This window comes from Manis pentadactyla, chromosome 5, assembly GCF_030020395.1.
Source record: "Manis pentadactyla isolate mManPen7 chromosome 5, mManPen7.hap1, whole genome shotgun sequence".
In the NCBI taxonomy this organism is placed as follows: domain Eukaryota; kingdom Metazoa; phylum Chordata; class Mammalia; order Pholidota; family Manidae; genus Manis; species Manis pentadactyla.
The window spans coordinates 83,032,036-83,058,015 of NC_080023.1; the positions used below are offsets into that span (position 1 = coordinate 83,032,036).

At 41.8% G+C, this 25,980-nt stretch overlaps 1 protein-coding gene across 2 annotated transcripts in view; it reads right to left on the reverse strand.

The window, feature by feature from the left end:
- Nucleotides 1–20,670, reverse strand: part of TSPAN5 (tetraspanin 5) — a 160,198-nt gene extending 139,528 nt beyond the window's left edge. Inside the window, exon 1 of one of the 2 annotated variants that reach the window (XR_008997806.1) lies at nucleotides 19,422–20,670. Coding sequence is in view for 1 of the 2 variants with exons in the window: in XM_036914064.2 (XP_036769959.1) it covers nucleotides 19,422–19,502 (81 nt within the window). In the remaining variant the exon portion in view is untranslated. The remainder of the gene's footprint in view (nucleotides 1–19,421) is intronic. The other variant, XM_036914064.2, reaches the window with a different exon arrangement.
- Between the last annotated feature and the right edge of the window lie 5,310 nt (nucleotides 20,671–25,980).

Sequence of the window (25,980 nt, forward strand, 5' to 3'; positions counted from 1 at the left end):
AGGGACAGTTTATCACTCACAGCAACAGCAGAAGCCAGTGTCAGCCTCTGTGCCAGTTCCCTGCACAACAATTCCCACAGGACAGCACAAAGAGGGCTCACACAGTGAACTGCACTACAAGTTCAAGAGGACTCCTGAACTTGGGGAACCAAACAGTTCTTTCATGGGCATCTATCTTCCAAGGCTTCTCACTATACAAACATCCCTGGAAAGATAGTCCAGAACAAAGGTGTCAGTACCTCAGCTCACAAGATGTGCAGAAGCACAAGAGCTGTAAAGAACTGTTTCGCAACATACTCTACCTGTGAGGAAACTAAGACTCAAAAAGCTTAAAATGACTCAGGGTAATATAGTTAGAAAGTACCAGAAGTGGGATTCAAACCCAGACTTTACAACACCAAGTCCCACTGCCTTCCACTATTCAAAATTCTGTTACATAAAACATAGTGACCTGTGATAGGGGTAGGGGGAATGGGAGCAATAAATAGGTCCTCCAGGCTTTCCCGGAGGTTGTCAGCCACCTGGGCAGAAAACAAGGTACATGCTAAGGCCTGGTAACTCTTCTTTAAGGATAGAAGTTCTCCTAGTTGTACAGGTTTCAAATCTCAAATAGTAGAACAGAACTAGACTGTGGCAAAAGGCAACAGTGGTGTACCTCTATGTGGTGGGGAAAATTCGACTTTTGTTAACAAAAGCAAACAAATGGTTTAGTTGGCTTCAAAGGTACAAAAACTGGTTCAGCAGCACATGCATTTCGGTCTCCCTAGGCCAGCTGGAGAGGGGACCCTGGTCCAAGGTTTCTTCACCCAGGTCACAAGGTCCCAAGGCACCTGAGCAGTCCTTGTCAGACCGAGAAACCCTCTCTCATGGCAGAGAGCTCCCAGTTCTCCATGAGAAGCCTCCATGCTGCACACCACCACCACCACCAGGTTCCTCTTTCAGGAGTGAAAGACACAGGTGGTACTTACCACACAACAAATGGCAGAACCCATTCACCTTAAAAGGATCACCCACTTTATATGCACTTATTTAAGCCCCTGGACGACTGCTTACTGCACACAAAGTTCTACACAGCCCAGCTCCAGGGAGCATCATGCCCATCCTGGGAGTTGTACAGTTCACAACCTGTGTAACTCCACGCAGCAGCCCTCCAGGACAGAGGAGTCACACCCACAGACACTTGCCCACTCAAACCCACTTCTTGATCCATGAATTTTTTTTACTTAATCCATGAATGCCTAGATGCCATCAGCCATCAAGGATGTCAGTTGATGGCTGCAGGCAATTCTTTATTTTCACATATCACTAAATGAATGAAAAATATTATTTAGTATTTGGTTCTGACTAAATGCCAATAAAATTCACACTGGAAACACAGAAATAGGGTTTTCAACATCTTATGTATTTGAGTTCTGAGAGTCCTCTCACCATCTAGAATCTTAACATCAGGTCTAATTACGATATAAACATATTATTCTTTGGATGGAGGAAAGGAGCAAATACCTATTGCAGATAATAAGTAAATACACTTTTACAGATATATTACAAAGAAAACACAGAAGATATAGTTCTAAACAAATACTCTCACTTGGCTTTTATCTGCTGCACGAAAGTTAATTATAAATGCTTCTCTAAATTGCTTAAAGTATCTTGGAGGTGAACTCAGTGTTATTCTCCAATAAGCTGGTTAACTAATTGCTTGAAAACAATTCATTTTGCAAATATCAAAAAGCAAACAAATTCCCTTTACCAGTACAATTCAGCAGATCAAGGCTGTGTCTGAAATGTGCTCTTCCGGCCCCAGCTCACTGTCTCGGTCTAGACTTTCCCACCTTCTTTCAGGGACAGATGTCTGCCTAGGCTCCTAACATTGTGTGCTCTTCTCCCACAGCCACCAGAAATCCTGGATTCTGTTGCTCTGCACTCCCAAAATCAACCACTCACACATGTCAGTTTCACATCTCACCTGACTCAGGATACAATCCTTGGTAAAGATGCCCTGGTCTCCCTTGGTTCTCTGGAGTCACACTGGCCAATGGCACAGATATGAAGTGCCTGAGAAGCCCTCATCAGGCTTAAAAACCTGTGAAGCTTGTGGAGCCACCCACCGTTGTTGCCTTCCTATTTGTAGGTGAGTCCCAGGTGACTATGTTCTAAACAGGACCCCTCTGAATACTGTTAACTGGATGAGCACTCAATTTACATATAATATACCTGTGTCTGGCCTTGATCTGCTGTTACCCTTTTTTACAAGGTAACAAAGTGGACTGTTACTGTTTCACCAAAGCCAGACACTCAACTCCTGGGTGAGAAACCAAGGACTTTATGACTCACAGCACAGCAGGCAGCATGAGGGTCATGTCCGTGTCCATCCTCCTCTCTCCAAAAGTCCCGTCGGGGGGGAACGGAGGGGCCCAGATGGAGGCTGCACGAGCTACATGGGCTGCACAATGTCTGCATCACAGCTGAAGGCCTGTGCTGAGGGAACCTGCTGCTTTAACATAAGCCGTGAGATTGCTCTTTGCTCCAGAGAGAGACATTACTTCATCCTTCAAGGTTGCTCGCTGCAAACATAACCCTAAGAAATGGCCCAGGTGAAGAGCATTCTCGGCACACCCAGCAAGACATGCAGACCCACGAGGGACCCCGGGAGGACTGTCGCCCAACAAAGCTGTGTATATCCCTGGATTTACACAACTGTCCTTCTGGGGTTTGCGGTCCCGGCAAGTCCTCCACATGAACCCCCACTACACTCTTCGTGTCATGAGTACAAAAGCAGCAGCGTATGCCCCCCTCTGGAAAGGGACTTGGAAACACCCCGTAATCGAATTGGTTAGTCCGACAGCACACCCCTCCCTCAGGACAGTGGCCCATCTCAGCCCTGCTTCTCTTCTTCCTCTTTCTCACCTCCTCCACCTTTGGTAACTTATCTATGTTCAGAAATGCACACTAAATAAAAAAATAAACTAATAGTGGACAGAACAGAAGTTGGTCTCAATCTGGGCAAAACTTGAGTCCCATAAATCTTTATCCATCCAGTTGAAGAGAAAACATTTAGGACAACAGAAAATGAAAAACAATGAGACAAAGTTCCACTCAGTGAATTAATGCCCCCACTCTGAGAAGCACTAACTTCAGGGAGAGAGGCACCCTTCTTCATGGTAACATCGATGATTTTTCATATTTCCACTTTTTATATTCCATACAGTGAAAAACAATTTAAAATGCCAGATTCCTTGAGGTTCAACAACCCATAAACACCATTTGTAACAAAAACTTGTAAGCGTGTAAATATAAACTTGATTAGAAAATTTGTAACGGTCATCAGAATAAAGTGTATATTAATAATTAAACAAGTTTAAAAAATACCTACTTGTGCATAACAAATTTTTGTGGAAGGACCCAGATGTATGCTAATTTTGTTCCTAAGCTAAGAAAACTGCTTTAGATTCAACCAACTTATTTCAATGAATAATTATTGGATACCTACAATATTTTAGGCATTTTCCTATGCATATTTACTCATGCTGTTTTATTGGAACTGTAAAGTTCTGCATGTACTACCATTTTTTTAAAAAACACAAACCCAGGTAGGTCTGAGGCCTCAAAATGACCCTGTAGGTAAGACATGAGAAATGCGGGCATTTGTGTTGTAGAAACAGAGAACTAATCAGGTCATGCCAGGAATGGGCATGGTGGACAGCTGCAGCTAAGCATGAGAGGAGATTAGGGTCCAGGGGAGGGGGAAATGGAGCAGCTGCCCTGGCTAGAAAACCCGTAGACAGATCCCGTTGCCAAAGGAAAGCATGGAGGTACAACCTCCCACAGTGGGTGAAGGACAAAAGAAAATAAAACTTGGCAAGAGTGAGAAGTTCTATTACACGGAGTGCATTTTACTAACAAGGAAAGTTTATACTGACAACAGTTTTCCCGGTGATAATGGACCAAAAGCCTGCCCCTGCCCTCAGAAGTCATCTAGTCCCCACTGAGGGCTGTGCTGCTCCATCTCGTTGAGTCTTTACAACTATCCTAGAGGTATACCCACTTTTTGCCTAAAAGGAATAGTTCAGAGTGATGAAGTAATTGTTCATGGTCACACAGCTTGGAAACGTCAAGGCCAGTATCTGAACCCAGTCTCACTTGTAACTGTTACATTAAGCAGGGCAATATTCTCTGCCTAGCATGGTGGTAGGAGGTGGGTGGGGGATAAATTATAGAAATAAAGACTAAATGTCCCACTTTTAAATATAATCTTGTATATCTGGAGAGTATCAGTGCAAAACAATAACAAAATTAATTCCATGGGTATCTGCATTCAGTAAGAAAATGACCAAATAAGACATCTGTGGATCTATCACTTAATCACCACAGAATCTTTGATCACCTAATAGCTTGTTTAAATGAAATATGAGCAATATTAGAGATGACAAAGAATTTCAAATAATACCTATGCCATTGACCTTAATCTATTCAGCATGCAACGTTATGTGCAAATTAATTGTAAGCCTTTGCATTTCTGCCAACTTAAAAGCCACATATGGAATCCATATGAAGCAGGAGTTTTTAAATCTGCTCATTCCAAAGTACAAGAGTAATACATAATAAATAACCTGAATACTTACTTAACATAAGTAAGGTTGATGTGAATCAAAATGACTGCACCAAAACTGTTTAGCAGAACCAAATGTAGTTAGAGTGCTGGGATTTGGAAACTTGGACCATTCTGTGTGCACACAGTCTACAGACAGCACAGGCCAAACACCGACTTCATCCTAGGTCAGTGCATAAACGGCAAACAGATGCCTTCTCCACCGTCCTCAGCAAGACATAAATTTGCAAGGACTCCCATTATACCCTCTGCACACTCTCCCCATGCAACTAGAGTCCCCACTCAAACTTTGAGCCCCCAATACAGCAGCTGTTCCCTGCTTTATAAATTGGGGGCTTGGCTGAAAATTTTAGTTGAGGGTTAAAAAAAAGGATTCCACTATTAAGAGGGGAAAAAGGGAGCTCAAAACTAGAGCTTACATGATTTTTAAGGTCCGTTTCAACTTCTAAGTCCTAAAATTCTAAAATCAGGACTGCAAAAGACCAATTAAAGGATAGTTTCAATACTTGTGCCAAAAATAACATCCAAAGAACAAATGAATTAAGTATTTGCGCAGCCATTCCTGTTCAAAATAAGTCCAGCCCTCTGTTCTCTCATCAGCAGGTTACCCTTTTTAAAGAGAAAGAGATTCAGCTTCCCTAAAAGCAAAAAATCCTGTCTTCTCAAATCTGGAATTAAATTCACATAAAGCAGTGGGGAGGAGAGAAGGAAATTCAACAGAAAGGATGCATAAAATTTTTTAAATTGCATTTTGAAAGGTTCTTAGTAATAATTACCTGTTGGTTCCTCCATCTAAAATGTAGTAATTTCATAGCTCAAAAAGTTTATTTACTAGTCTTCATCTAAGAAGTCGTTTTTTCTGCTTAAGTCTTAGATACCTAAATCGATCTCTAGTTCTAATTTTTAACTTAAAAAAGGTTCATTTAGTTTGCATATTTATAGTATACTGTTATAAGAAATTTTTAGTCTTATCACAGGTAAAATTGTTTGGTGGTCATATTGGCATTTAGGTATTTTTTCTTTCTCCAAAGAGAGCACATACCTACTTACAAAAAAAAAAAAATCCAAGGATCAATATTTAATATGCATGAAGGATGTACATTGATAATACGTGTTTTAAAAATCCAAGGATATAGTTGAATATTTAAATGGAATATATGTGTTTCACAAATATAAAAGATATTTCAATCCTCTTTCTAGTGATACCAATCCTTTCATTTGTAAAATACTGATTCTGTATTTTGAAAAGAAAAGCCAAACTATTTTCAGACTTTTGTGTAATTGTTTCAAATCCTCACTGAAGAGCCATTTTAAAACTCTCAACGCATATACTAAGAATATTAGGAATCATTCAATCTTGCAGCCTCAGGAAAAAAATGAAAATGCCACATATAATCAACATCTAGCATCTCCTCATTTAATTATTCCTTCAAATACAAATAGACAACATTAAAATAACTGGCACCAAAGAAACATTATTTTTCCCTACTATTCCATTTATGAGTTTTTTGTTAAAAGTACTAAGTAGCATTTCTCACCTGAGCTGTCATGTGGGCAACTGCCACCCATCCCCAGTGAAGCAGGGCACCAGCGATGGAGCAGGTGCTCAGAAAGTTCCCAGTGACATTGTTCTGTCTTCATAAAGGTCATGCTGAGAAACATTTACAGCTGCAAGTCTGGGTTTGGGGGTTTTTGTTCTTCTGTTATTTAACACCATAACTCTCTTTAAAAGTCCAGAGTTTTCCACATGCCTAAAGCAGATTTATTGATTTTTTTTTCAGTTGTGTGAAATTGATGTTTACTCACAAGGTATTTGTTCTGTATGTTGAAACACTTATTCTAAATGTTATCTTGAGGGGGGAAATAGAAATGCTGGTAAAGTCAGAAGGAATATTTAAAAGCTATTGATGGAAAAGCACATTTTTTTCTTTACAAAGTTAAGTAACTGAGGTTTGCTGAATTCAAATCCTTGTTAAGCAACAAGTGAAACTCTAAATAAGTTTTTTTGTCTGTTTGTCTTTGGGTGTTTGTTCCTACTCAAAAAATATTTGACTAAGAGTCTCCACTTTTAATATAATTGAACCAAAAGAAGGTATTATTGGGAGTGTGATGAATTTATTTTCCTTAAAAAAGCATATTAATGCTGTTCATTGTTTTTGCAATAGGAAAGTATAAAGAGAGTGCCTTATTCTTTTAAAAAATGTATCAAATAAATCTACTCATTCTAAAGTGAACATAATCGATGTAACTTAAAGGACTAGGAGAGGAGAGGAAGAAACCCACTAAGATAGAATTCCTAAGTATTTAAGGTCGACTTCCTGTGAGCCTGAGATCCAATTTCCCAAAGCATTTTCCTTTTCATACCTAAGATGTAACTATTCACTGGGCCTGGGGTTAGCAACTTTTCAGAAATGGAGGATACAACTCTTTTCTCCCCCATAGGAAACAAAACCTAGAGTAGGCAAAACATTTCAACACACTCCCCCGAACATACATCTAGAGATTCATTCATCTCACCAATAGGTCTCAGCTTTTAAATGCATACCTTCTTGTGAATTACTGAAAAGCAGTGTTTCCCAAAGTGAGACTCCCTGGTGATCTGGGGTGCCAGAGGAGACAACTTTAGAATACAGCATTAAATAACCTTGAATAAGAAAGTCATTTCCTTTTGAACTTTCTTTTAATCCCTGGTCTAGTCAAGGAGAAAGCCTCCGTTGGATGCAGGATGTCAAACACTTTGTACACTTGTTAACCTCCACTGTAACAGAGGAAAATGAGCCTCTGACTCAGGCCTGCCAGCAGGCACCAATAACTACCTAGAAGTTAATAAGCCAGATTATTGTCATTGTATGCTTTTCAATAGTAATATTTTTCAAGTTTCCTTTTTATATCAATGTTTTTAAGGTTTAAAAAGGAAGTCAATTTAAAAGAAAAGAGTAAGTTTGAAATGGTCTAGATCCTCGCCATTCAAAATGAGATCAGTGGCCCAGCGTCATCAGCCTCACCTGGGAACTTGTTAAAGGGCAGGCATTTGGCGCCTCCCGCACCTACTGACTTGGAGCAGGCAATCTAGACAAGATCCCCCTGAACTGTACGCACATTCAAACCCGAGAACTCCAGGGCGGTGCACGAGTGTGCCCTAAACCAACCACGCAGGCAGTGTGCAAATCACTGAGCTTTGGGGTCGCTGCTCTGGGCCGTCAGGTGACCATCCTCCAGACACTCATGGGAATCCACAAGCGTGGGCTGGGGGAACAAGGTGACTTCAGTGCTTTTTCAACAAGGAGTCACAAACCCTCAGTGGACCATGAGGTCAGGGAGTGAATCTAAATCAGTAGTGCTGGGGCTGTTACAGAGAAGTTAAAAGTACTTAAAATATGCTCCTACAGTAACCTGTCATGCTGTAGATCCTTCTTTTTTACCAACAAATACTACAGTATAAATGCTCCTTAATCCTCCCCTGCATCCCACCCCTCCTTCAAGAGCTGGGATTTTCTGCACACCTTCCACAAGGGAAGAAATGACAAGGCTCCGTGCACCTACTGAATTAGAATGCCCTGGCCTTTTCTCCCAGCCTTGAGACCAGAGAGAAGATTATGCTTGGAAATATGACAGCTGGGGTCTTCTCCATCAGGGGAGAGTACTGGAGGCAAAGAACCCAGCTCTCAGTGCCCCCATTAATGCCCCACAGGAGAAGCCTTGCAGTCATCCCTTACCACGATGGTGATCCATGTAGTCAAGGATCCACGTAGTTCAGGCCAAAATCCTACTTACACATTGACTGGAAGGACATACAAGGGGAGAGCCTGAATTATCTGTATCCCTGACTTGATATCCACCTTCACAACATGTAGAATTTGTCTGAAATACAGAGTTAAACAATGACCAGAATATGCAGGACTTATGATACCCAAAAGATAAGCATATATAGTTACAGCCATCTAGATATTTCCAGAATATGCAGATTTAACAGTTGTCAATAAAGTGTGTCTATTTTCCACAGGTGTTAGGTCTAACACCAGAGCACCACATTAGAAACTCAACTTTCCAGTACAAAACACTAATATGAGACTGTTTGGTTTTACAAAAAAATGAAAAGTGAATCTAACTGGGTAAAGAAAAATGTGAAAATTAACAACAAACAATAGATGTGAATTCATGATCTGGTATTACATGCCATTTGTTACAATGAAAAGAACATTGTGAACACTTGTAGATCTTTTTTCCCTTCAGTTATTTTGAGAATGCACTTAGATAGGCAGAACGTTACAGAGAACAGAAAATACAGGTTACAGCGTAGTACTATTTTAATGGTTCTGAGAGAAGTTAAGCAAAAAACAACCAAAGAAATTATGGGTGTTAAAGAAAATAAAGTAATAATTACTAATACCTATTGAATATTCCAAGCGGTTTATACATATAACTCCTCTAATCCTTAGGACTCTGAAGTGTTAGGTCTTAATACTACTATTAATAACATTACTTAATACAACTACTAAGGATGCCATTTTGCGGATGAGGAGGAGACTTAACAGCAAGGTGACTAAGTCACCTGTCTAAGGTCACAGGCCTAGGCATGGAGCTAGGTAAAAACCCAAATACATTCAAGTTCCAAACTTAACACCAGACTTCTGCTTGTTTACCACAAGGTACAAGAATGCCCAAGTCAGAGTGAACCTGCATCACTCTCTAATTTTAGACCATATAAAGAATTTTTCTGAAAGGTTAATGACCTGTGGAGTCCTCATCAGTTAAAGGGCTGGGCCATTTTGACACCAGACTACCACCTTAAAACAGGAGAACTAAGTTTTGGCATTAAATGCTGCCACAGTGATTAGAACTACTTACTTGGCAGAATTCAGTTTCAAGGCTGCTCCAGGGGGAAATATTAACAGCTGGGGGAAATTTTTGTTGGAAGCAAAACATTATACTTTGAGAAATGCTGAAGTCAAGTGTTCCCCTTTACTAGGACTACTTAATTAAGTACAAAGCATTAAAATAGCTGGCCTGAATATTTATTAGAGCACCAGCTGTTCCCTCCAGATTTTTAGAAATTCAAGATTCAGTGCCAAGTAAAATTTCGAAAAAAATTCAACAAGTAAGAAGAGCCCTATGTCTTGTAATTCTTATCTAAATAGTAAATTAGTTGCTGGAAGAGGTATAAGAACATCACTATGTCTTTTCAAAGAAAGGGGGCTAATGTTTTGTCATCCACTTCCAAATATCATTTTGTTACTGAGGTTGGTGATTAAATTGTGTAAAAATTCTTCCTTGCATTTCACAATTAATGATCCTTTATGTAATATAGATAATACCCCAGGGTTAACTACAGGGTTCATATGCCATTCTGGGTTTGTTTTTAAGGGTGGTGAGAACGATGCCCCAGTAAAACTGCTCCGAGAAATAATTTAGATTTGTGTTCAAAATTTTATTTCTTTCAAAAGATTTCCACTTTAGGAGCCCCCTAAATCAAACTCCTAATTTTTCTAAGAGGGTAAAGAGAAAGGAAGCAGTCAAGAAAATAATAGGGAAATTCATTACGCACACTCTGAATATTCTACATTGAAACTTTTCTTTCTAAAGAAAACTGACAAATACCAGGTTTGGGTCTGTGGGGTTTGCTTTACTGTCAGCAATTTGTGTCAGTGCCGCACATTTGGATGTGGGAGAAGAAACATCCTTACTGCAGCATTACAGCAGTGAAGTCAATGAAACTGCCATTGCCATGTCAAAGCCAACCTACCCCCCACCAAGAATGAGGACTTTGCGCGGGTGGGGGGGGGAGGGGCACAGGAGGAAGCCTGGGAAATAGAGGCTGAAAGGAAGCATGTTGAGCAGGGAGGCTGATCCTGGAAGGGGAGGGTAGTTCACGGTCTGGGGCCTGTGGCTAGACCCAGTCCACTGTGCTCCAGGGCGCCGAACAGCAAGGGTAGAGGAACAAAATGTCTATTTCTTCACTGTTCCTGTCGAGTAAATAACTACACGCTACTAATTTTTAGCATACCAAACGCGGCACAAGAGGTTCTCTTTAGCAGAGATTGTCTCATTTTGTTTTTAGGGCTTTCAGGTTTAAAAATAAACTGGTATTTTTGAATTAATAAAAAATTCCATGAGGGATAAAATACGCCACATTATTTTTTCTCACAAGCAAAGAACACAAGCTTCATGTGTCGGTGAAATCAGTCACCCTTTGGTCATAGCTCCACACCACCCACTCCCAGCTCCCTCACAAGTCCCCTCCAGAGAGCAATGGGAAGAGATGCCTTTGTTGCCAAGAAAAACAAGCCTGTGCTTCTCAACCTCAACTGAGCATCAGAATCACCTGCAGGGATTTAGAACGAACGAACACACACACACACACACACACACACACACACACGAACGAACACACACACACACACACACACACACACACACCATCCTGGACCTACTGAATCAGATTTCCTGGTGGGAAGACTGAAATTTCCTGACTAGCAACTTAACTAATTAGGCTGCTATATCTCTAAAGGGCTGAGATATCAACTAATCCTACAGAAGTCACCCCTTATTCGTGAGAGAGACGTCATGCATGTGAAGTACATGCATAGGAGAAAACCCAAATGACGAGTAACTTTTTTTAAAGCATTCCTTGACCATCAAGATTCGAAAACATTTGAAGGCTAGAATGGTGGTTTTTCAACTGTTTGTTTAAACAGTAGACTCTTTTTTTTTTTCAAGAAAAATCCTTCGTGTCATCCCACAAATCAAACCTAATGGCTGAACTTCTCTGGGGAAAGAGAGGTCAGAGACACTCCCACTCAGGCCTGAGCACACCTCAAGGAAACCTCAGGCTGCTGTTAGCACACTTTGCACGCCATTGGGCCAGAATAAGACATTTAAATAGAATAAATATATAGTATTAAATCTGAATTCACATAATTAAGTGGAGGATTAGGGTTTCTGATTAGCCTAGGGATGGGTTTAATAGTCCATTTGAGAAAGAGGTGAAGATTTCATCACTGGAAATTCAGCTTGAACCAACAATGTTCTCTGACTGCCAGGAAAAGTATGTGCTGTTTAATAACTACTATCTGCGTCGAGACATTTACCTTTTACAAGCAACTTCACATGCATGAGCACATTTGATACTGAATAATAACTCAGCAAGCCATTGGAATTATTTTCCCTATATTTTAGATGAGCAACTAAGGAAATAATTTGTGAGAGTAACTTACTCAAAGATGAATCCAGGCAGTAGTCAAGGCTTCTGCCTCTAGGTCCAGCATGGCATAGAGACTTAAGCAGGTACTTGAGACTAACAGCCCACAGCTCTCTGGATGAGTGGAACAGTGTGTAAAGAATGTGTTCCATGCTGGTTGCTACATTAATGGAGGTGTGTCCAAATAGGACCACAGACAGAGTATCATGACCAGAGCGAAGAACAATCTGGAAATAATATATGAAGAACACATGGAGGAACTAAGAGCTTAAAGTGCAAAATGGGGGGAATGACATAACATAATAGCTATTTTTAAATAATGAAGAGCTATGGAGAAGGGAGGTCAGCCTTCTCAAGAGTAACCTAGGTCTTTTCCTTCCTCCTTCCTGAAAAGAATCAGTCCTAAAGCCATTAGTGGAAGCCAAGCAAGATATGCTTTTGTGCAGGACAGGTATGGGGAGGGATGTGGAAGCACAGAGCAATGCATCAGAGCAAGGTAAGAGTAGAGGGTATTCACCTGAGGGTGTAGGGTTGTGGTGTGGCATGCTGGAGCACCAGCAGGTAAGGAGGGCAACCATGTGAGGGGCAGAGGCAGCTGTGCAAGACTGCTACATATGGGGAGATTTGTCAAAGAAGTAAATCATTAAAAATAATGGGAACTAAGAATCCCACTGTCAAAGAAGGTAGCTATAAATATAGAAAAGGAAAAACTTACAAAAATCTTGGTGGTATCAGATAGGGATTTGAAAACTAATGGTTTTCAAAATACATAGATAAAGGTAGAAATGCAGCTGTAAATAATGGGTCTGTGTGCATCTATGTGTACACATACACCTAGTCCAAAGATCTGTCCACTGAGAGGCGCCAGGGGTGCTGATACACCATGGCAATGAGCACACTTAGTGACCAGATCTTGGCCTCTAAATACCATTCTCCACTCAAATGAACCAGGGCTCCTTGCAGAAATGGAAGACGAAAAAAGATGACACCAATAAACGACAAGATCAACTTGGAACATCTTGTTCTGCCAGAAAGCAAATAAGTGATCAAAGAATGACAGGACTTAAGGGCATAGGAGGCAGCATGAAAAGACTGCGATAGAATGCCAAACCCAGGACCAATAGGAACCTCAGAGGAAGTAATGAAAGTAACTACTTCATTAAAACACACTGAAAAAAGGAAATGATAAGTTCTTACTGATGTAAATAAATTAGATGATTGAAAATTTGATGAGAAATGGCCTATTTATATAGTTTCAAAGTAACTTGTCACAACATATGTATTAATTTAAAAAGGGAAAAGAGTAACTTAATGGTGGACAGTCTTGGCAGACATTTTAATCAAGTGACCATCATCAGAAATGGGACAAAGTGAAATTAGTGCCACCTGTTGGGGTGTAACAAGTTGAACACAGTACCATTTCTGTAATTTTCCTGCCAAAGATGCAAAACCTGAATGTAAAATGAGGGAATGGCAGACAAACCCAAATTGAGGGACATTCTACAAAACAACTGGTTTATAATCTTCAAAAGTGTCCAGATCCTCACAGGAAAGGGCTGAAAGAGGCTAAAAAGACCTCACTAAATGCAAAGTATGTTCTGAACTGGATTCCTTTGCTTTGCAAGACATAATTGGAACAACTGGAAAACTTGAATGAGGTCTAAGGATTAGATGATGGTAATGTATCAATAGTAATTTCCTGTTATGTAATTGCTGTACTGTGGCGGTCTAGGAGAATATCCTACAGGAATTTATAGGAAATATAAACTGAGGTGTTGGCGTGATAGCCATCATCCTGGCAACCTTTTCTCAAATGCTTTAGGACTAAAACAAATCACACCACTTGGAATTTTTCTGCAGGTTTGAGATTGTTTTTCAAAATAAAAGAAAAATCAACAGTAGTAAATTAGGAAGATGGAAGTTACAGAGAAACAGATTAGATCTACTTCAAGGAGAGATGAAAGTCTAATGATTAAAGTGGTCCAAAAGTAGATCCATCCTTAGAAGGGTTGGCAGGGTGTTAGAGAGAAATGCCTCACTGAATAGGATGTTAGAGATGACACCTATGTACTTTCCAATGATTCTGTAATTTGTTCATTCACCAAACATTTATTAAACACCTACTGTGTTTCAGACACTGTGCTAGACACTGGGCTTATGAACATGACTGAGAGACAGTCCTTGCAGCTGAGGCCCTTATAATCCAGTGAAGTATGATCATTTGGAAGTTAGAAATTTAAGACAGTCATCAGTGTTACATATAGAAAGAAGCATGTAACTCAAGAACATTGTCTTTAATATTCCAATTTTCATTTCTGAATTTTTAGACTACACAATCATTTATTATTCTATCATATCCTTTAACAACATTTTCATCCTAACTTTTTTGTGGTTGTGGGTGGTGTTAATTGAGGCATATGCAAAAACTTTATCACTTTTCAATTATGAACAGATGTAAGTGACTTACTTAATGTTTTATTTTAAAATAACAAGCATCTTCTAAAATAACTTTCAAAGGAGAAGCTAGGGCTATAGTAACTGGCAGAGACTTAACACTCCAAAAGTGAACCTTGACATGTTCTTCAACACCTCAAAAGTCACTCCACACCTCTGTACTCCAATTTCTTCATCTGTCACAAAAGGTATCATAATATGCTGGTAAGACACTTAGTGATATTTAGAAGAAAGACATCATAATTATAAAGCTCTGTTAAAATACAGGTTACTTTCACCTTTTGCCAGAGACTATTACTACAGACATAGTAAGACAGAGTAAACCATCCACATAAGCTCACCTTGGCAATTTTATGGTGAGTGGAACATTATTTGGTTTTCCAACTTTTCCCCTAGGCTTCATTCCAATCTTCTAGGCATATCATCAGGTGGGAATGCTTCAGTGCCTTCTCACTGACCCAAGGGGAAGCCAGACCAAGCAAGCAAGTATTCCATTCCTTCCTCCACTGAGGTCTGTACACCTTCTTATATTTCTTCCCATAAGACATTTTCATAACCATTTTTAGCTTTCTTTCTACCATTTCCCTGTAATTCAAAAGGCAATTTAGAGTCCCATCTGGTTGCCATCGAAGCTAACAGATGTCTAGCAAATTAAAACAAAAATTATGACTTATAAACTGCTGATGTATCATCATTCCAGAACATCTTACAATTTATAGTGAATCATAAGATAAGGCTTCCTACTTGATGCCCCCCCAAGGTTCCCTAAATCTCTCTCTTCTCTGAATTTAAACCCTATGAAAACAAATTAGATACAACATTCCACCAACAACTCAGGATAAGCCTCCACTTAAAGATGCAATGTAATACTGGAAAGCACATCAAAGAGAAATTTGGCCTCAAGTATCCAAGGCTGTTCTAATCTTTGTACAGCAAAGAGAAGAAAAAAATGAGTTGGTCCTCCCAAGTCACTGCAAGCTTCCACTGTTCCATAGGGTGTTGTTCTAATAAACAACAACTCAATCTTCTGAATCCATTCGCCTCATCTCTTTCATACATCTTAAGGGCATCGTGATTACCTGGTGGTAATGATGCCAAAACACTAGACCAGGTGTTCTAGAAGTTCTATAGTCCAGGATAGAACTAGTATGAAATCTGGATATGATAACAACAATGATATTCACCATTTGTTAATTATTGAGGCATTGTACTGAGTAATACATTATCTCACTGAATCCTTGAAACTACAACTCCATTACATAACATTATCTTTCATTTACAAACAAGAAATAAGGCTCAGTACAGTGTCTGTATTTTCCAAAGACGGCCACAATCCACATGACCTTGACATCTTTCCACCAAAAGGTGGAATCTCTTTCTTTACCCCTTGAAATTAAGCAGGCTCCATCTGTGCTTTAACCAGCAAATCAGATGAAAGTGACATCGGGCCTGTTCTGGCTATAGCCTTAACTGGCTGGAAGCTGCTTCTTCCTGTCTCAGAGACACAGAGAAGCCACATCTGGGTATTCCAGCCAACACCCCTGGCAGAGATCTCAGCAAGTATCAACTGCCAGTCTTGTGAGTGTGCCATCTGGGGCATCCCACCCCAACAAGCCTTCCGAGACCTCCAGCTCCAGTCGCATCTCACGGCAACTGCGGACAAGACCCCAAGTGCAACTGCCCTGGTAAATCTGGTCAAATCACAGAATGGTGAGATACAGTACTAAAGCTTGGCTTAAACCACTACATTTTAGGTTTATTTGTTACATGGCAATAGATAACCAGAATACCAGATCAATTTAATTGCCGAGGACAGTTAAGTATAAGAGCCAGAATCTTAAAGTGTGCAGAGCAGTAGAAGATGAGATGTGGGGGTACAGTATCAAAAAGAAGCTACTTTAAAACAAAACTCCCTTTTCCTCTCCCACCCCAAAATAGCCTCAGGGTTTTCCAAAAATGTCCTACTATGGTGACACCCTCCATAAAATCAATTCCCTTCTGGCTTGAGTTCTTCCAATACAAAATAGGAAAAATGAGATTTTCCCCACCACCCTATGACAACTAATGAGAAAGGAATCTGTACAAGATGTTGACTTTGTTACTCAGAATATCATTACAACTGTTATATAAAAGGAATTTGTAACTCTAATAATAAAAATATATCTAATGACTCACAGGACTGCATTTGAGATTCACAGTGGGGACAGAGAAGAATGCATACTATACCAATAAGCGAATAAGCTGAGAAGAAATAAGGGATTTTTTTTAATGAAAGGATCTTTCTGTAATTTAACAGATGTCCCAATATATGTTACTTTCATTATATATTGGTGCCTGTCTCCTGTATTCTTCTTCCCCAGCATAATGGAATTCTATAGACTCATTCTTTGTCAGAACTAGAAAGAACCTCACAACTCATCCAACTCCCTCATTTTAAAAGCTGAAAAATTGAGGCCCAGGGCACTTAGGGACTAGCAAGGTGTCAAACTACCCATTGGTAAGAGAACCAAACACTCAAAGCTGGTGCTACTATATGTTCGATTTTATTTTACCAGAACGATACTTCTAGATGTCTTCAACATATTTCAGATTTATTCTAGCATTTCTCAGTGTGTAAATGAAAGATTAGGAATCCATATTCTCTGTTATCAATCTCTTCTTCATAACTGTATAAAAGTAGGACTGAGTCTGTTTGTGGCAATCACAGACAGGAATGGTGACCCTGTAGAGAGCAGAGGGTGTGCAACTCTACAAAAGCAGGCTGACAGGTAAAACTGACCCCAGTTCTTCAGTCACTTAACATCTTAGTCTGCTTTACTTTAACCAAATCTCAGAGTTGCCTTTCTCCTGGTCATGACTAGAGATCATGTTACTGATAAACTGGGAGATATAAAAATGTAGTAATTTTGAAGCAGACAGCAGGATAGGAAAGGTATGAGGGGGCATCAGAGTAAATGGCTTTAGGCATAGAGAGGAGGGACAGGGTGTGTAGAAAGCAGAGTAAGAGAAGGGCCCATGTAACAGAAGCATCTACTTAACAATTCTGCCTGAAGCAGCTGGTTTAGTTCCACAGCCTAGGTCTGTTTTCAGGCTTCTTATAAAAATCCCCCCAGAAATGAAGACCTTCAAAGTCAGACAAGATGTGGTTCTATTCTGGATCTCTCTCTATGCAAGCACCCTGCAATTCTTTGAAGCTCTTCACAATTCCAGGGGTTTTGCTATAACCTAATCCACAGAAAATACTAAATTTGCCTCTGTACATTCTACAAAATGACATCAAATTGTCAGGGAAACAGGCCCAAATCCCTTTATTTCTTTTCCACCTCCCGTTATAAAACTGCAGAGAAAGCCCCTGGGTGCTTTTTGTTGCCTGGAAGCTGAAATGTGCAACTTTGGAAGTATTCAAGTAGAAACAAGGGGCCTAGACTCACTACCCCAACAATTGAGCAGTACCTGACTCTCCAAGGCATAAAGTTTCGAGTTCCAATAAAATCAAAACACCCCACTCTGAAATGTGACTACTCACCACTTTTAAATATTTCCAGCAGAGGTTAAAAGAAAAAAGCAGCAGCAGCAAAGACAATAATTTCTTCTTCCTGTATTTGCATCATTGTTTGACTACAGGGAGGGGGATGTCCACAACAGGAATCACGTGTGATCACTGGCAAAAAACTGTCAATGACTGGGTATAATATTTATTCATGTGACCCACCCCCCTCACTATCTTTATCCGTCCTGAAGACGGATGACATGCCAACACAGAAAGTGGTCTCCAATCCCTTTTATTTCCGTTTGCAAAACACACCTGACCAATGCAAGATACTACTGTAGAAAACAGAAAAGAAAAATGAAATAGTCCAGTAAATGTGTTTTAGAAAAAAAAAAAGAGTATAAAGAACTGTATTGATAACTACTCTCCTAGATGGACATGTTTACAGCAGATGGCCAAAATTAAAGGAGAATCAAAATAAATACACCCTGTGTTCAGACTGCTGTGGATTATTACTGATCCCACGGTTGGATTATTGTTTATCTCACACTGAACCTACAATGAAGAGCAACTTGGACAACCCCCCAGACAGCCACCATCTTTACTTTCCATCGGGGCACGGGTGCCCAGTAAGGAAGAGGATGGGACGCGATGAGATGGGGAGAGAAAATAACGTGGTCTTTGAATCAACGTTTTCCCTTGTCCTACTGAACTCTTTGTCTGATAGCTGAACACATGAGATCAAGGAAAAGAATCCAAACAAAACCAAAGAATAGGCGTCCCAGCCTAATTACAATAGGTGCCCAGCACATTGTAGTACCAGCGGAGCCAAAGCGTGGTTTGAATTTTGCGTTTAAGCATTTGCTCTCCCTATAACCCCAATAAAACATCTCACACCTTCTCTGCATTTCTCCAGGGTTTCCCCAAAACAGCCCACTCTGTGCTACTCCTTAGAAAAGGAGGACGTGAGGCACGAGCACACTGAAACATATGTTGATGGTGACTTGTTATTATCCTGACAACATATGTATAGAAATAAATCCCTCCATCCTACACGCCCACTAGCCAGTCCATAACGCAAAAGGAGCGCTTTCCAGCTTCAAGGGAAGAGCTTGCAGGAAGCCTTATTTACGTGCATATTACAGAATCATATACACCACATCTGCATCCTACACAAAGCCCGAGATGGTGCAAGAAGATACACGCTGAGCATGGCACAGACCAGCCGCGGCAACACCGAGCCAAGCCCTCGTCCAATCAGATCCCTGTTAGAAGGTGGACCTCGGGGTCGGCTCTGCCCGAATAGCCTTCCCTATTATGACACTACGCTCTACCCAACATCCATACCCCACTGGGAGCAAATCTAATTCGTGTGGCTGCTCATTTCTCAAACTGCCGAGCGGTTCTTTCGTCTGCATCCCTTATAAAGCCACCCCAAGGCCTGGGTGCCCCCTTTCCAGCTCGGTTTTTCTTTTTACCTTTCCCATTCCTAGAAGGATTAAATGTTGATCTCTCCAACACGCAAGCTGGAAAGGCGAAAGGCAAATGCCTCTCCTTGCTCCGGCAAGCGCCCGAGGGGCTGCGAAAAGTAAAGGCATCGAGCAACGTGGGGGAAATCTTTGCCAATCGATCAGCCACAATAGTTGCAATCCAGAAGCGCTCCAACTTACCCAAAATATGACATTGAAGCCAAATATGAAATATTTGATGCAACAACTGACTTCAGGACCCTTGTAGTGCTTCCCGGACATCCTCTGGGTTCATGAAGACACTTGCCCCGGCAGCCCGAGTTTGGGGCCCCTGAGCACCGTTGCTCGGGGCAGCCCGGCGGGGAGCGGGGACTCGGGGACGCCGCTGGGGGCCGCGGCGGCGGCCCGGGCTGAACTGCGCGGGGACCGACCGGCGGAGAGCGGCTCCCGCACCTCCAGACCCTGCGCGTCGAGGCCGCCCGAGCCGACGTGGCCGCGAGCCGGAGAGGAATCCGCCAGCTGCCCCCGGGAGCCTCGCCGAAGCTAGCCCGGAGCACAAGCGTGCGCCCGCGTCCGTCCGCCAGGCGATCTGTGGTGGGTCGGTGCCCGGGCTTCGGGCAAACGCGGCCGCGGCAGATGCTGGTGGAGACGCTACCCGCCCGCCCGCTCGTGCGCGCCCTCCCACCCCTTGCTCCGCCCACCGCTCGCTCCGCCCGCTCGGCTCCTGTTCCTCCGCCCGCCGCCCGCGGCTCGGCCCGCCGCCGGAGCCTCGGTGAGGCGCGCGCACGGGCTGGGGCGCGCGCCGCCGCTTCCGCGGCCGTCCGCTCTGCGCGCTCCCCTCCTCCCCGCCCCTCTCTGGCCGCCGGGGCGCCACGGGACCCGAGCGCTGTGGCGGGTGGGTGCGGCTGACAGCAGGAGGCAGGGAGAAGGGAGAGCGTCCGGGAGCGGGCCATCTGGGAGCAGCCCGGCGGAGCGACCGGGACTGAGCTGCGGGTCCCTTTCCGCCGCGACAGCTGCAGACAGCTTCGGGAGACGGCGGGGAAGACGCCGCTCCGGGGCGGAGTTGCTGCGCGAGCGGGGAGTCCTCAGGCGCCCGCCCCGACGCGCCCCCTTCCGGTGTGAGCGCAGTCACCGGCCCGCCTCCGCCTCCGGTTTCTGCCGCGAGCAGAGACGCCCGGCCGGCCGGAGAGCCGCAGAGAGAAGGGTCGCAGACTTCGCTGGGGGAAAGGGGGAGGATCGGATGTTCGGGAAGGACGAGAAAAGAGAGGGGAGTGGAGGGGCGAATCAGGAAGACTGCAGAGGAAAGACTCCTGAATCCCGGTGTGGCTCCAACCCAGCCTCCCCACCTGCAGGGAAATGAGCTTCGTCCCAGAAAAGAGGACGAGGACGGAGAGATGGCCCAGAGGAGGCCTGACCAGGGCATGATCTTCGCTCTAAGGGGTGGCAACAACACAGACCTAGACAGCGAATGCCCTCCGCGGGACGGAGAGTGCGAGGACCCCGACTGGTTCCCGACACTGACCGGAGTCCTGGAGCTCCAGGATGGTCTTCTGGGATATCCGACTTGGGCTTATAGACAGTGAACCATTAAGCCTAGGAAAAGGTAGAACCCGTGGCTGGAAAATGTTTTTAGAGCCCTACCTGAGAAGGTGTGCCCATTAGTTGGAGTATCCGCCCTCCTCGTGGAACATTTTCATAGGTGCTGGCAAGTAGATACCAGTATTTCTTGGAAGAAGAATGAAGAACCGCTCAGAACTGTATGCCAACGTCTAAGGGAACTTTTTTAAGGTTTTAAAAAGCTAGAAAGAGAAACGAGATCGGGAAAATTTCATAACACCACTTCGTGTAAACTGGTACTGGGCACAAAAATCTGCGTGTTTCCTAAGCACCCCAGGTAATAATTAAGAACACTTTTGTTTGAGGGTTTCCCTAGTTAACACCCTCTCACTTTGCTCAAACACTGGCTAGTTAGTTGACAACCTACAGTCCAGCTTTGGAGGGGCAAGAAGTTAACTTTTCCTTACAATAAGCCACACTTTGAGTTAGGTGTGGCCTTGCAACAGATTAAGGCTTGTATTGAGCTGACAGGTAGGAGCCAGGGTACCCACAAAAGTGGGGGCATCAGGAGATCATACCCATTCATACCACAGACTGACACTGGCTAAGAGTGACTTCAGTCCTTAGGATGAAATAACCCTTTCTCCCTCAAAGTACCCTCCACCCATCCAAAACACACAGCATACTCTCACCAATCCGGTAGGCTTCGAAGGTAAGGTCAGCTTTCAGCAGCTGATTCCCTATGAACAGGAAGGCACTGACAGGCTTTACCTAGGCCTATTTTTGCTATATTGTAATTCATTCCAAATATAAATAGAACAGTTGCTGCAGATTCCTGGATAAGTCAGAGGAAGGTCCGTCTCAAGCTGATGTGATACAATTTGGAAAAGGACTAGAAATTAGATCCAATTAATGACTGACTGAGTTGATCCCTAAGCAGGATTTATCTTCGAAATAAATATTAACAAAGACGGAAAAGTTCTGATAACTGGTAATTTGCAGAGGGCATGGAACTAGTTGAATTTTCATTTCACATGTCAAAAGTAAGTTCTGGGAGTTAAATATACTTTTAAAGCAAACCGGCAGAAAATAGGAGAGTTGTTAAACCTCAAGCTAGAAGTATTCCTCAACTTTTAGAAGCAATAGTAGGAAATGATCAATGGATATGACTGGGTAACATCTTAAAACTTCTACATTGTTTTAAAACGAAAACATTGTTTTAAAAGGCAACCTAACCCACAAAATATATATTGACAGCAAACATGAGAAAAAGTCTGAATATCTAAATTGTAAGTAGGGTTCATACAGTTAAGTAAAATATAGAATCTCAATGATTAAGTATAAACAGAAAACAAGCCATATATAAGAAATGGAATATTAATAAATATCTGGTGAAAATGGGCCTTACTAGTAACCAAAGAAATAAACATTAGAACAAATGAATGATAAAGATAGAAAGATAATGAGCACTCACTTGCTCATGCATTGTTGGAGTTGTTATGAAAGATACTGTGCATTTGGAAAGCATTTTGGCTGTATGTTGAAGGTCAGAGTTTTGCTCCTATGTTTTGACTCGGCAGTCCCACTTCTGGGAACCTAGCCAAAGAACAATTCCAAAATATGGAAAAAATTATATACTGCAAGTTGACCTGATAGCATTATTTATATTGAAGACTTGGCCACAGCTTTAAGACAGGGCAGTAGGGGATATTCCCAACTTCTTGTGGCCACTTGAGCCACAATGTTACCTCACATTTTTCTGCCTTTGCACGTGTCATTCCTGATCTCTGCCTGAAGTGATCTCCTTGCCCTTTATCTGTAAGCTGACTCCTCTTACTTATCCTCAGCACTTCTAATCAGTTTTCAAGACTCCCTCTTTTCAGCACCTCCTGCATCTTCCACAGTGGCATTTGGAGACTGCTTGCAATGACTTGTTTACCTGCCCTCCTCCTCTACTCTGCTGTGACTCCTTCAATGGTGTGGTCCATCTTTTAATCTTAGAATCACTAGGGCCCTGCTAATGTGGCAGGTGATTGATAAATATTTTTTGAAGACAGGGATGCATCATTTACTCAAATCTTTTCCAGACATTAAAGATAGTGATTATGAATATGTGAATACATTATAATGTCAAGTTTTAAAGGCTTTATGTGTGGAATTACCTCAACATCATATTGTTAATGAAAAAAAGGAAGGAGCAAATCAGTACACACAGTAGGCTAAAAAAGAAAGCATGGTGGCAAAGGAGAGTGGAAAATTGATATATACACAAATTTCTTTATTAATGAGTAGGCTATCTATAGAAGAAAATAAAAGACATTAGTAATAGTGGTTTGGAGTGAGATGACGGGCAGACTAGAAAACAGGAGATATAGGAGGAAGGAGACCTGCTTTATTTCTTAATATGCCCTTTGTTTGATTTTGAAATCTGTACCATGTACCTGATATAACTGTTTTGGGGGAAAAAAAATCACTCTACAAAAATTAATGCAATTATATGAAAAAAAAGTTAGGAGTTACTTCTTGCCAAATAACACCAATTGTTAGATTGTGGGATTGTGGGTGATTTTGTTTTCATGCACCTAGTTTCTAACTTTTCTAATATGGTTATACTGCTTTTACAATTACAAAGATAAATCTTTAAACAAAGACATAAACAAGTAACTAAATAATCATTATATTTATTTCATCCCAACTCCTTCATGACTTGATAAATTTAAGTATATTTTAAGGAGAAAGAGAGAGTAATTTTCTCCCTGAAGACTGCAATGGCCATCACCTTTATTATTCTGAGGTTGAAAAATGGCTAATAAGTTTAATTACTGAAAAGTTAACCAGCCTTTCAGATGGTAGTGAGAACACATTCTTCTAGTAAGTGCCTACCGGAACACAAGATATGACAGCAGCTTTTTAACTTAAGACACCAAGTTTAATGAGCTGCCACTATCTTCTGTTTCACCATTCCCACCCACCTTTCTGCCTCCTTCCTCTATCTTTTTTTTCACTGTCTGTCTCTCTGCAACTCCAGTCCTCTATTTTCCTTTTCCTTCTCTGTTGCCTGCACTGCTGGGTGCCTCCCCACCCCCATTGCTTCCCTCCTCTCAGAAACCTGATGGGGTTCCAGTGCCCCCTCTTCCAACAGCCATATGCTTTGGGAAGAACAGCCCTGTCCCAGCTCCCAGGGGAGTCTTAACCTTGTAAGCCAAACCTGGCTCTTCCCAATGTCTGTTTCAGAAATGGGCATGTGACACAATCCTGGCCAATAACACATAAGGAGAATCTGCTGGGGATTTCCTCACAGCTAAGAGATATTTTCTTTATGCCTTGGATTTGACTGTGTTTGGATGTGATGCCTGGATCCTCTACTGCCCAACAATAAAGAACATACCAAGGATGGCAGAGTGAGAAAATAAAGGAACCTAGGCCTTTGTGATATTGTTGCATGGCTGACTTACGCCTACCTCAGAACCTCCTGTCATGTAAGGAACTTGCTCGGTTAAGGCACTGTGAGAGGCTTTCACTTTCCTGCAGTTCAAAGTACCCTGACTCAAACACTCTCCCTCTGATGCTCTCCCCCACCTCTTTGATATTCTCTTCTTGAATCTCCTCCAGTGTTTCTCTCAGTAACACTCTTTTTCTACTTTTCCCCACCCTCTCCTCTTCCCCAACTGTTCCTGTCTCTCTTAAACAATATAGAGCAAACCTTAGCATAGTCTCAGCTCACACCACCCCTTTCTCTCAGACTTTCTCAACCGCAAAGCGCTTCCCCACATCCAGCCACGCTTGTAGTTCGTAGTTGACAGGCTGTGTAGATCCGGGTGGGGCCAGCCTGAGAGTCTGTCTCACTCAAGGGGATTCAGTAAAAAGTTTCTTCATGTGGCTGAAATGGAAGCAACGTTTTTAGGAGAGCTGGAGGGCCCACATTTCCAGAAGGAAGTCAAATTCCCTCTTTCTTTCTGCAGAAAGAAGAAGCAAGCATAAACACCCAAGAGAAGCAGCGGCAGTTTCTGATTGTGTGGGCTGTGCAAAGGGCTGTGCACTCTCTACTCTGAAAGGCTCCTGGCTCTGCTAAAGGCTTTCTACTTCCGGATTTAGAGATACTTAGAATTTCCATCACATCCTATTTTGGCTTTAGCTACTGTGAAGTGGACATCTCAATTTGCAAAACAAAGAATCTTGATTAAAACATCTGATCATCCCACCTCAATCTGTAGCCATAATATAAAATTAAAGTTTATTTTTGTTATACTGAATATATTAAATACTGTGCCACTGTTCTTGAATTGAAAAATTAGTAATGAAAATGTTATATTTCCTCTATGAACAACTGCTCTCCTAGGATCAGTCCCACCCCCACATCCCTCTTGCTCCATGTCCACATGCACCCATTAAAGATTACCTATCAGGGCCCCAGGAAGGACATGAAAAGAAAGTATATCTATCTCCTAAATATAATTAAACAGCTATGTAGAACACAGTTGTTTCACTTTTAAAAATCAATTATAATTCCTTATCAATGAAATTTTATCTTCTGCAAAAATACAACAGAGTAGACATTATTCTTTATTCTTCCTTCATTTGGAACTAGCACCTTAATTTCCTCCCACTTTGGAAATAGCTAGGCCTGTAAATCAAGGTGCCAGGCTCTACCAATACCTTACCAGAAGGCAAGCAAGTATATGACATGAGTTGGACCAATCAGAAGCTCCTTGGTGATACTGAGCATAGGGAGGAAATGACTAAAAATGACCTGGAGTTCATTTACTGCAGCTCCCAGACTAGTGCCTCAGGACGGGTGGGATCCTCCTAGTTCTTGCACCCTCCCTCTGGTCCCATAACCTAGCTTTTTTCTTTCCAGTGAATTTCCCTTCTAATTAAACTAGTCAATGCCTATTTCTTTGACTTAGCTCATACCCAAAAATTCCTAATCAATACTATGTGAACTTTCACTTAGAGAAAAATTTAACTTTTTTATGAACTCAAAAGTAAGATATTCTCATTATATAATATTTAGAAAATACAGAAAACATTTTTAAAAATCATCCATGACAACATTTCCAAAGAAAACTTTAGTCAGTATTTTGATATATTTTCTTCACTAATAAACATTTTTATATGATTGATCTCTTCTGCAGAGAAAAAACTTAACACTATTACATCTTCTATTTGTCAGTGCCCCAAAGGAGTGCAAAGAAATCCTCCA